The following is a 13,170-nucleotide window of genomic DNA, read 5'->3' on the forward strand; positions in this document are numbered from 1 at the left end:
TATTTTCTAGATTAAATTTAATAACTTTGTCTTGCATTACACAAATGAAAGAAATTGTACTAGCCTGGTTATAAGGATGATACCAGGTAACTTTTTAATTGACGTCCACCAAAAAAAAAAATGAAATTGTACAAGAAGTTGTATTCTGAAAGCCATATTAGCTAGACGTAGCAATTTATTTCAAACTTTCAATGCTCTCTTTTTTCGAAGGACAAACAGCACAAGAAGTCCCTTTTACAGAGAGATTCAAGCAGTTGATGTGGGCTGGGGGGTCTTTTGCACGTCCTTTCTCCGACAACTACAGTGTTAGATGTTGGAAAGTGTTTCAAGAAGTCCGCTGCATATTTCAACTTCACAAAGTCACACTAAACAGATACAAAGTGATCATTACTGACCCTAAAGCCATGGATAAAAGAATTCAGGCTCAGAGAAACACTGTATGTTTCAGTGTCTTCACTAGTTGCGGTCCACCATTTTCGCCTTTTCTCAAAGCCTGCTAGTTGGACTAATAGCCGAACTTGACTGGGAGATAACCGGAGGCGATGTTGGACTTTGAGTCTTGCAGCCAGTTCTGTGCATAATTTATGATGCCATTTCCAAGATTAACATAGGGATATTACTAAAGAGTGCCTTGTTTTGAAACCCGGACCGGCCCGTCGGGTCGACCCGGGACCCGACCGTCCAGGCATGGGACCGGTCCGGGTCTAAGCAAAAACCCGCCTGGAAGTTGGCCCGGCGAAACCCGGCTGACCCGGCTGCGACCCGACCTATTTTTTTTATATGCATAGAGGTTAAACAACGACGTTTTGGCTGACGAAGATGAACAATGCACTGAAGATGCAAGCCTGCAATTACAAACAGAGAAAACCTAATAAAGAAAAACAATTTCAATCCCGAATTGCAGAGGAGCAGAAGACTCTTGATCCCATCAATAAGGTTAGACTTTTGCTTCTCTTCACGAATCTCCTTCTTTCACTCTCTTTTTTCTTTGTTCTTTGTCTTTTTTGAAACCCGCAGTTCTTGATTGGGCATCGATTAGCAGTTCTTGATTCAATCATCAAGATTCAAAACTCCCTTCATCTCCCACCGATCAGCTTAAATAGCGGTTCACTATGAAATACCTGCTGATCTTTGGCTATTGTTGTGTCACCTCTGAGTTCACTCGTGAGCCACCATGAATCTCTGCCAGGGGATTCACAATCAAGCCACCACCACCCTGAAGCCGTAACCTTTGGTTCCCTAAATTAATTGTTTCAGAATGGCCATTCCTATCAGCTCTATGGCGCACAGCAGCCGATAATAGAGTACCCCTGGATGAATAAATCTTTGAGTTTGAATACCGGCCTTCTGTTTTCTTCAAAAACCTGGAGCTCAAGAAGTCCGCACCAGGTAGTAAACAACATGTGGTTTTGTTGGAATTTGTGTTGGTCATCCTTCCACTAGTTACAGCCAAATCATATGATATCTCATCCAACGTCAACTATAGGCCACGCACTAGATGAATAAATATTATAATTATATAAGAATGAATTAAAAATATTTTTTGGGTTGACCCAGGTTAACCCGGGTCAACCCATTTGACCCGTAACCCGATCACTGGACCGGGTCAATGACCGGGTCGGGTTTCAAAACTATGAAAGAGTGTCTTTGGTATTGCGGTAGTTGTTGTGGTTGTAGTTGTGATTTAAAAAACATTGTTTTATAAAAAGTATTTTTAGTTGAAATTGGTTTGAAAAAATAGGTGTTTAGTTAAAACTGTAGTTGAAATTGAGATTAAAAAAAAAGTAGTTTAATGTGTTTGGTTAAGAGTGCTTTTGAAATTGAAGTTATAAAATAATTTTAAAAACATATATATTAATATTGATGGTTTTTAATTTAAATATTGTGGATTTAACTATGGCTATTACATCATGAAATAAATCATACTTTATATATATAAAAAATTATTATTCCATTAAACTATCTACAATTCCATTATGTACAAAATTCATCCGACAAGAACTTCAAAATTAGGTAAAATATTATCAAGAATAAAATTGAGATTACAGTACAAATAAATTTAATTCACCTTAAACTAATTTCTGAAAAAAAACAAAAAAAAATTATTGTTCACGTTCACATGAATGGTGCGAGTGAAATCAATTAACTGCACTGATTTAAAAAAAAAATTGTTCAGTGAACAGTAGAGGCATGCATCCACTGTTCATCCACGGTTCTTTTCTTGTAACATGTAGGAAGCAGCTCCTAGCTGCTTCCTTTTTTCTTGTGTTTCCAACATAATATTTCATGGACCCATGTACAGTAACAAATGTTTATTAATTAACCAAACAGCTTGCAAAATTTGACCGTAGGAAATGTAGATGCCACCACTTAGCCAAACGGGTTCTAAGTGTGTATCTATATATATATATAGCCAATCAGTTAACAGAGTGATATTATTAATAATTTTTTTAATATGTTTTAATATTTGCTTATTAAATGTAATATTTAATTAATGAATTTAGAGTAAAATAAAATCATTAAATAAAAATATTTTGCAAAAAAATTATAAAATTATAATTACGAGATTCATATTGCATCAAAACATTATTCATAAATATTCTTGGTCGTACTCTATTAAGATCATGTATTAATTAGAACCATTAAGACTGATATATATTATGTTCGTTTTATTATATAAAAAAAATTAGTTTTCTAAACTAATATGCATGATAATTTCATATGGAGAGATCAATAGTATCTATAAAAAGGCTCACGTGACAATTGTATGAGTGATCCTTATACTTGAAATCACTAAGTTATCCTATATAGAGAATATATATTATGTTTTGATTTCGACTACATGTTTTCATAATAAAAATCAATGACTATAGTGTTGAGATCAAAACATGATTTGAAACTAAATAAGAATTTTCTTAGTGTAATTATTATCCATTCATCAAGAATATTTTAATTTAGATATTATAACATGAAATATGTCTACTATGTTAAATCATGTTTGTTCTCAACACTATAGTCATTGATTATTTGAATAAAATTTAAAATTCTTTTCAAATCTCATTCCATCTTGCACAAGAATCTCACAAACATTATAATTTGAGAATATGTAGACTTTTTTATATATATATAATTTACATAGAGTGATGAACCATTTTTTGATCACTCAAAGATGTAGAGGAGAGGATCTAACACACATCTTGAAACTAAACAATTCACAGAGAGTGGTTTAGTTAAGATATTAACCACCTGGTCTGGAGAAGAAATAAATTGAACTTAGAGCTCCTTTATCAATCTTGTCATGAATAAAATGATAATCTACTTCAACATACTTGAGCATGGAAAACAACATTAGCCTATAAGTATGTGGCACGAAGATTGTCACGCCAAAACATAGAAGAATAAGATAAAGAGATTCCAAGGTCACTAAGTAGAGATTGAATCCAAGTTAGTTCAGCTGCACCATCAACAAGTTTTTTATTTTCAGACTTAAAATGAGAGAGCAATAGTTTTTTAATTGCAAGATTTTCAAGAGACCAAGTTCCTATCCAAAAAAAATGCATAACCACCAATAGACTTGCAATCATCAAGATTACATATCCAATAAGTGACAGTAAATGCATGTAATTGAAGAGGTGAGTCACGGTTAAGGACCATACCTTAAACAATGGTATGTTGAAGGTCGTAACCGCAAACAAATAAGCTTCAATGGAAAAACTCATGAACTAATCAAATTTATTAATTGCATAGTAAATGTCAGGCTTGGTTATTATAAGATGCTAGAGAGCACCATCAACCTATCTACACTCATAGATATATTAATTATAAGATGTTAGAGAGCACCAACAACAATCATCAAAAGACATGCTGGTGTTGTTGCTCAATTTCACCGAAGTGGAGGTTAGAGTAACAATAGGCTTGTAGGAACTCCTACATGTACAAGCCAATAAGTCATAGATATATTAATTAACAAAAAGTTAAAGGGGGTAGGGAAGTTACTTACCTTTAGGCTTAAAATTGTTTACTGGGATAGTGTTCAAATTAATTTTTTCCTTAGACATAAAAACGAGATTGGGAGTAAGAAGATGTTTTTACCAAGATTTTTTAGAATAGTTAAATTACTTAAATTCCCTTGGAAATGGTGTAAAATTAACAAAACTATCATCCATGAGTTTTTTTTTTGGTATTTTTCATCATGTTTTTTTTTGTTAATTTCAACTTGAATTAGAGGCATTTTTGTATTTTAATAATTGTTAAATATTAAAAAAAAACCTATGGTGGGTTGCCACTGCGCCTTTTGGGCTGTGTGTGAGGGGTTGTCTGGTCACCAAACAAGCCTTCCACAATGGTATTTGAAAGGTTTAGGCGCTCCCTACACGGTGGGGTTCGGTTTGGCACCGATGATTTTTTTTTGTTTTCTACTTTTTTCTCCCCTCCTCGAATTCCATGCTATCTATTTTAAAATTTCAGATTAACCCCTTCAATTTTTTTATCCTTGATATTTATTTGCTCTAGCGGAAAGAGTAATGACTATATCTTTAAACTCACTAAGTGGTCCACAAAAAATGTTTAAATTAAAAAACAGTTATAGAAAGAGTCTACCAAAATCAATGAATTCATCATTTAAGAATTAGCATATTGTAAATAAACAAAGATTGTATCATCTTTCTACTTAAATTCTTGAAATGGTATATGAAGTGTCATGGTTAAGTTTACCAAAAAGTAGGTGATAAATAGAATATAACATGAATTATTTAATTTATCATATTTAAAATATATATCATGGCAAACTTGTAATCAAAATTAAAAATCAACATGCATATTAAACATATATTAAAGAAACATAAGATATTGAAAATAATCTTAACATGGATACTAATGTATTAGATTAAATAAAACCAAAGAAATATATTTACTTGTTAAAGCATTTCAAAAATTGATGAAGCTTTGTTATAATTAAGGATGAATTCTTTGTTCTTAATATTTTATTGCTCCTTACTTTGTGTAAAGGACATTTGCAATAAGCCTCTTAAAATTTCAGCAAAGCAACCTTGTTCAGAGAATGTAACTCAAGTATTTCTTAACAAATATGAACCTAAACTCTAGATTTATTAGGGAAACTAAATTCTAAAACAAAGCTAAAAAGAGAAGAAAATACATAAATTATAAAGCAAAAAGTGCCTCAGAACTTTGCAAAACCATGTATAAAACTTCATTCATCCTTTTTTTTTTTTATATATATAGTTAATTTTAGAACAAAAAATGATAAAGAATTATCACCTTTGATTACCCATACTAAATTTAGAATTAAACTTAAATGTTTTAGCTTTAAATTTGATGTTTTTTACTAAAAACTAAACAAGTTCAAAGGAAATCTAATGGAAGAAAACTGATCAAATTCATATGTTGGACCGGACAAAACAATAGGCTGGAAAGAAAATAATTCTTTATAGAAAAAGAATTAATTTAGAATAAATCCAAATCTAAGACCATAATAGGTTAGGAAAAATACTTAAACCCGAGCCTATAACTTAGAGCTTAAAACCCAAAGCCTAGTTTCTAGGACTCGTGAATCAAGGACCAAGCCAAAGCCAAAGTTTGAATCGAGTTTAGCAAGTGTGTGTAAGTTAAACTCATACGTTTTTGCTAAGGCTCATTTATGACTATTCAACTTCCCATTATATAATGTACAAGAAAATCTCTGTTTTTTTTCTTTTTAAATGGATAGAGGGTCTTAGATTTCACAAAAACATACTCAAGAGTTCTTTAAAAGTAAATCCCACTTTAAATTTGTTTTAATCATCTTAATTTTCCATGTTAATAAGTTTTTGTTGGAGAACAATTTCTAACAAAGTTTTAACTTTGAAAGTAAATCCCACTTTAAATTTAGCTTTAAATGTGTCAATTAACAATGTTTTATTAAAATAAATTCCAACAATCCCCCATATTCCAGGCATTCTTGCCAACAAAACCTTGTCATTGGGTTAGGCTAGTGTCAAGGTAAATGAGCTGGACTCAAGCTCATCCCATGTCTGGGCCGATTCTAGCCCATGTTTATTTATAAAAAAAGATGAAGGTTTATTGGGCCAGCTGTCACAAAAAAAAAAGGTTGGCCTTAACCTAATTTGTGTGTGTGGGCTTAGGCTTTAAGCCCAATATGCCCAACCCATGCTATTTAGGACATATTTGACAATCATGCTCTTAAGGCATTTTTATGCCTCGAATTTTAGGATATGGGCGTGTTTGGCAAACACGTCCTAAGCCTTTTTTTAGTTTTAATTTGTTTTTATTTTGGGGTCTAGCCAAACAGGACCTTAAAAATTTTAAAAGCTCTGAAAAAAATTAAGGACCATTTTGAAATAATTTATAAGTCCCTCACATGTTTTTCAAACAGTGTTTGCCTAATATTGGAATGTAGACTTACACTATAAGATACAGACTTGATATTAAAAATACATGATTTTTTTTTGAAAGTTGAAAAAACTTTCATTTTTTTTAAATTTCCTTTATTTAAAAAACATAAAAATATGTTTTTTTAGAACTTTGTTTTAATATCGGAACATAGATTTGCACTATAAGATACAAAACCAGTATTAAAAATAATGGTTTTCTCTTAAAATTCAAAACAAATCCAAAAAATTCTAAAAAAATTCCTCAATTCAAAAACATAAAAAAATATTTTTTTTCGTGCATACAACCAAATTTTAAAGTTTTTTTTTTGTATATTTTCTAAAAAAACAAAACCATATTTTATCATGCAAAATAAATATCGTAACTAGTTTATGATTATCCATTAAAATTTAACCAAAATACCAAAAATCCTATAACAATTAATTTGTTTAATTAATATTAGGAATATTAGGATTTAGCTGTATACTAATATTTTAGGGTAAAAAATTATATTGTAAAGTATACCTCTAGGTATTAAAGATATAAAAATAGAAAATAAATTTATTGCTAAAAATTGAGTTTTAAAATTGTTAGGATTTAACCTTAAAACGGTATGTGACTTCTCATAAATTGAGATATACCTTAAACCTTAGATCAGACCACTAGACAGAAACATGGCTTATATTAACAATCAATCAATAATGCAGTTTATACTAAGGGTGATGCATCTTTCCCTTTCATAATTAGTCTCCTTACCAGACTCTCACAGATCATAGGTTTTCTAGTGACCATGATACTAGGTGGCGACTCCCTCTAATCATAACTTTAAGATTAACCCAAAGTCTCTTCAATTCCATGAGGCAGCTCTGCCTTTTGACGTTGTGCACGTTATGACAATACTTTTCTAGTTTTTTTTCTTATTTGAAAGGGATATTTTTTTCCTAATTTATTTTTTTCTATTCAATATTATATTAGGGTTCTTTAGTTTTTTTCTATATAAAAGGTTGTAATAGCCTTTTGACAAACAAAAACATAGAGGAATAAAATTTAGTATTTTAATAGTCATCCTATTTTTATGGTGTTCTTGGTTTTTAAAGGTTTTGACTTATAATAAATCCCTTATCCTTCATTTCACCTATGTCAATTGGTATCAGAGCCCAACGACATCGGTGGTTGTTTTGCTTCATTGTATGTTGTAGAACAACCATAGTTAAAAGAGGTTGCAGAAAAGGACATGTTTATATAGAAGGGGATGAGGAGGTTCCCCCTTGAGAAAAAAATATCCAGGAACTAGTGTGTTGTTTTTGTCTATATCAGTTGTTATCATTCAAAATCTTGGTAGTAAGATCTATGATTGAGCGGCCCATATAAAAGTGATGTTTTAAGGATTCATGATGGAGTTATCCGCACAAAAATATTGTGTTAGGTATCCATGATGAGATGGTCGGCACAAAGGTGTTAGAGAATTACGACAGGGTGACTCACATATAAAATGGTGTTCTTAATGGAGGACAATTTCTAACTAAAGACTAAACTCAAGGAAAAATTTCTTTCAACTTGGAAAGACTGATGCAATAGTTTTTTTAGGAGAATACATATTTTTCTTAGTTAATTTTATTTCTTCCTATTTTATTTTTCTTTTTTTTTTATTATGAAACTTTTCTAATTTCTTTTCCTATTTGAAGAGAATATTTTTCCTTGATTTATTTTTTTCTATTCAGTATTATTAGGATTCGATCTTTAGTTTTTTTTTCTATATAAAGAATTGTAATAGTTTTTTGGCAAATGAAGACATAGAGAAATAAAATTAAGTATTTTGAGAGTCTTTCTATATTAATAGTGTTCTTGGTCTTTAGGAGTTTTGATTTATAACAAAACCTTTATTTTTCGCTTCTCCTGCATCAAAAAATATATATATCAATTCTTTTTCATATGCATATATTATTTACCTATACATAAATTAATTCAAGAAAACCCACAAACATGTAAACTAACATCACATAAACCCTACTAATTCAAATAACTTAGTGTGAAAAAAAGACCTAAAACAACATCAAACATCAATTAAAAATAGATGACCAATTTATAAGCTAGGGTTTGAAGAGAAATTTATAGCAAAAGGAAGGGAAATAACATTCAAGGAAAGGGGAAAATTTTGAGTATATATAAGGCTTCTTGGGCCAATACTAATTTATAAATGTATATGCCAACAACTAAAATAATTTATGGACTCACAAATTTATCCTCAAACATATTAATTAACTATGTTCTATTAAAACAAATTCTAACAGATCTATTCAAGTTTGTAACTGTAAGTTCGAAAAGCCAGGGGCTGCCATTGGTACGGAAGATGAACGAATTGCAGGGCAAGGGTTTGTTGATTGAGAAGAAACAGTGCTCTCAGAGGAAGTCATGACAGTACTGGTAACGTGTTTTTTTTTTTTAATATGGATTCACTTATACCAACTTAAATTATAATGGATTCTTAATATCGATAGATATCCGTATATCACTTATATACAATATAATGAACCACTAGAGGAACGGATATAGAATAAGTATATAGGACACAATTTCCATCTTTAAAAGGATTTTCTAATAATTATGAGATACAGACTTGAATAGATAATATAGGCTTATTATAACTAAGAGCCGAAATATCTACCTGCGATACTAGTTATCAAACAAGATCTTAAGGAATTAAGTTATAGGAGAAGGCTTAATTATGCATGTGAATATAAAATTTGTTTTGGAGTTTTGGGATAATTTAGAGTGTTTTTATTCTCGAGGAAGTACAACAAAAGAACTCTTTGAATTAATGGGAAAAAGTGATTCCATTACTAATTATCAACTTGCAAGGTGCTTGCAACTTCTTAGGAATGCAATGTCTATAGTGTTTTTTCCTTCATGTCTATAAGGCTACGATATTTAATTTTTGGAAGGGTGCTGGACAGTAACGAAGAAATCCATTATAATTAAGCATGTTATGGCATCGATAAGCCGAATTTTTTCAATTAATCGAGCTTATCAATAAGATTCTGAGAAAACACAAGAAGAAAAGAAACTGACTAGATAGAGGAAGAGATATATAATCTTTCTGAACAACTCTATTTTATCCATTATCATAAATCAGCAGGAGGCCAAATCCACCCTTACCAAGATGGGACTTTCCAAGGCTTTTGAACAATAATGTCACTAGCTCCCTCTAGTTTCCAACTCTTCATGTAAAATCAGCAATTAGATTCTTAGAAAACAGTATTGCAATAAAGTTCAGTAGAATGTAACGGAAGCAGGGAAAAAGCTTGCAGGCACGATCAAATTGCTCAGTTAATTAACTAATTATGCATTTCTTGAGAAATGTTAGACATAAGAGGATAATAAACGTCTCTGCTAGCGAAATAAACATAGAATATCTAGAAAATACATGGGTATTATATTAGATTTCCACATTAGAATACCTTAGTAGTAGATAGGTTATGAAGTAATTAAACTTGTTAAAGTACTTGAGAAACATCTAATTAACCTTAAACTCTTTCTCCTACAATAACTACGTACGTACTAATTAAAAACTAAAACAACATGAGAACTAGCAGCTCCTCTTCTTAGTAAGGGGTAGGGACACCAGCATTAGCTGAAGAAAAAAACCCATCTTTCATCAGAACATCTTCTCCTTCCTACACAAACCCAAATTGAGAGAGGAACGTAAGTGTCTCTCTATGTACAAATCTGTGTGCAAGAAGATGCATTGTACAATACTGCAAGAGATAAGTGCATAGGTTACCTGTTGGCGCACGTTAGTCTTCTTCACCATCTGATCTGGCATGAGACCAAAGTGAATATGTGGGAAGTGGGCCCACTGACATAATAAGACAAAATAAGATCAGTCAAATGGACCCACATACTGCATAAGCTTATAGATACTATATATAAAAAAAGGAATTAAAGGGTAACCTAATTTTCTTTCCATGGAAAAGAAAAACCCTAATTTGGTAAAGTAACTAGAAGCCCTGAAGAAAAATTCATGGATCTTACATTCTTAGCAGCAGCACTGAATGCTTCTCTGTGACTTATATCAGGATTTCCAGCTTTGATGCGTTGGATCTCGTCCCTGCATATTGTTGGTCCATTTACATTTGCTTCAAATTTAGCAACTTCATAAATAATAATGCAAGAAAAATATATGTATATATATATAGTTGTTACTCACTTAATGAATCGATTGTATGCAGAGGGGACTCTCTGTCTCTTCTCTGGAGCTGGACATTATAACCAGACAGGCCACAAACACAACAGAGACACATTAAAATCACTTTGCTAGCTTTTAAGTTTTGCTTCTTGTTTTTTTATTTCCCTTTTTATTTCCTCATATTCTTCTACAGTCAATTCACATTTGTATCTCTCACTCTCACTTCTACATCAAAGATTCCTGGCTAGCTTCCCGGCAGAAGCAATATTGTACAATCATTCTTTACTGGCATCTAGGTTTTCGGGGGACTGCATTCATTTTATGCTGTCTTTACCTATCTATTTAAATGTTCTTTTGCTAACTAAAAGACCAAATAAAACTATAGCCAGCAAATGTTTTGTTTGGTACTGGTTAGATTAATTGCTAGATCAAAGGGGGAAAAATCAAACAAAGTGGGGAAATTATCAAGGAAAAAAGAGCTTGATTTTGAAAGAAACTTAATTAGCAGCTTGATCAAGCAAGAGAGAGTAAGAAGTAAAAACCTCTCGATTTGAAAGAAGAGTAAAATCTGTTGATTCATTTCCTAAATACAGCTTGTCTATGATGACTTCTTGGTTTGGTACGTAGGTGATTTTGAACAGTGCTCAAGATGTGATCAATCCTAGGCAGTACTAGTAGTAGCTATATATTAGAGTTCTTTTCTGTGGATAGAGAAAGGACCTGAAAGTTAATACTAAAACAGGACTCCTGCCACAAAAAAAGAAAAAAGAAAAAAAGAAAAAGAAAGAAAGGTGGTTAAAATGGCAGGCGAGACTGTATTTGGTTTTTAATTAATATGAGAAATGAATTAGTTCCTTTCTCCCTTACAACACCTGCAGATCAAAAGATCTTCAAGACGGTTGCAAGTGAGCCAAAAAGGCAATGGTTATGATTCTTTTACCATTATCTTTGCTTGATTCTCTAAGAGAATGCTATTATTGGACATTTAAAAGTGCTAGCAAGGCATTTTCAACAGAGATTCTGGAGTCGATAAAGAAGGGAAAATGCATGAATCTCTCACATCCGGTGGTAAAAAGGACTCCATTTTTTCAAGAGAATATTTCCAGAGTGAGAAACAATATTTCCCTCCAAATTAAAATAGCGAAAAACATCTTGCATTTCGACCTAAACTAGCAAAGAGAGATTCTTGATAGAATAAAAGAAGGGAAAATATTATTATTAAAAAAAAAGAAGGGAAAATAACCACAATGTGATGATTCTCACGTCTGTTGATAACGGGTGGCCTAGGAAGCTCATGATCAGCCATTCCTCGAACCGGAACGCTAAAATCATTCACATTGGTTTGATTGATCAAGAAGTTTGGAGTTGGGTTTGGGATCTCATCCTGAAAAATATTAATTAAATCATCATGACAAATTACTGCAGGAGAGTTCTACGAAATCAAAACCACACAAACGTCAAGCTGTAGGGGTTAAAGAAAAGTCTTGTCATTACACACCAGGAGATTATGAGAAGGAGAGAAGAAACTGTGACCCAAGTGAAGCTGATTAGCAGATGGCAAAAGCAACCCACGCATGTTGACAGGGAGGAGATTGGTGCAGTGACCACATCGAACAGTAACAGTCTTGAATAAGCTTGTGCAAGGAACACTCACCTACCATGAAGCCAAGAACCCCAACATGATCAAAGAAACGAATAATTAATAAATACCAAAAGGAAGAAAGAATAGCTATATTGTCGAAGAAAGTAGAAGCATAAGGGAAAGAGAGTGGTTAAATATGACAACAAAGCAGATGATTAGTGGTAATGGTACCGCAAGGACGGTGTCACAAATGTTGCAATGGACATAACAGAGCTGCTCGGAGGAGGGGAGGAGGTCCAAAGACAAGGTTGAAGAGCTGGACATGGCTTTTAATTACTTTTTCTAAGGCTTATAAGAAAAAATTCTGATTGGTAATTGCTCTCTATATCTGAGGTGACTGATTGGTGATTGATTGATAGATTGACAGCTTAACTACCACCTTGGATCTGCCTTTTCCTTTGGTTATTATGAGAGAGTTGTGAAAGAAAGGTGATTCATTTTGGTCCAGTAAAAATAATAAGAGAACAGAAAACACAGGAAACCCTTCTCTTCCTTCCGTTTATTGGTGTTGTTTATAGGTCACATGCATGCATGTACTATATGATGTATCTACATGTAACTCGCTCATATGGTATGCCCATGAATGCATGTGGATGTCGCATATAATTAACATCATAGAAATACCATTGTGTTCATAGGAAAATTACATGTGTGGTTTGCATTCCCAATGCATGTAAGAGAAGGAGAGAGGGAGAGAGAGGCGGCAGATGTGGGGGAGAGGAGCCAGAAAGGGACGTGTGCATGGGGTGATATAGCTTTCACTCACTCACCTGTTGTTTTCAGTTGTTAAGAGGGTGTGTTGTATAGTGTCCTTTTGTGGTGAGATTCGAAACCCGAAAGCCCTTTTCTTGGCCTCAATTTCCGAACCCAAACCCTAAGACCTCCTTGTATCTCCCGGACAATAAGACCTTAAGCGATAACCCTCATGCTCCCAGCCTCCGTCTCCTTAGGGCTA

At 32.7% G+C, this 13,170-nt stretch overlaps 1 protein-coding gene across 1 annotated transcript; it reads right to left on the reverse strand.

Moving 5' to 3' along the window:
* Positions 1–9,762: 9,762 nt before the first annotated feature.
* LOC133701402 (protein YABBY 4-like) lies at positions 9,763–12,669 on the reverse strand. Its single transcript, XM_062125308.1, has 7 exons — positions 12,387–12,669; positions 12,072–12,227; positions 11,837–11,957; positions 10,595–10,643; positions 10,420–10,495; positions 10,169–10,243; positions 9,763–10,061 (listed from the first exon to the last, which is right to left on the reverse strand). The coding sequence occupies exons 1-7, from the start codon at positions 12,477–12,479 to the stop codon at positions 9,990–9,992; spliced, it is 642 nt and encodes a 213-aa protein (XP_061981292.1). The 5' UTR covers positions 12,480–12,669; the 3' UTR covers positions 9,763–9,989.
* Positions 12,670–13,170: the final 501 nt, after the last annotated feature.

Source organism: Populus nigra, chromosome 8 (genome assembly GCF_951802175.1).
Source record: "Populus nigra chromosome 8, ddPopNigr1.1, whole genome shotgun sequence".
In the NCBI taxonomy this organism is placed as follows: domain Eukaryota; kingdom Viridiplantae; phylum Streptophyta; class Magnoliopsida; order Malpighiales; family Salicaceae; genus Populus; species Populus nigra.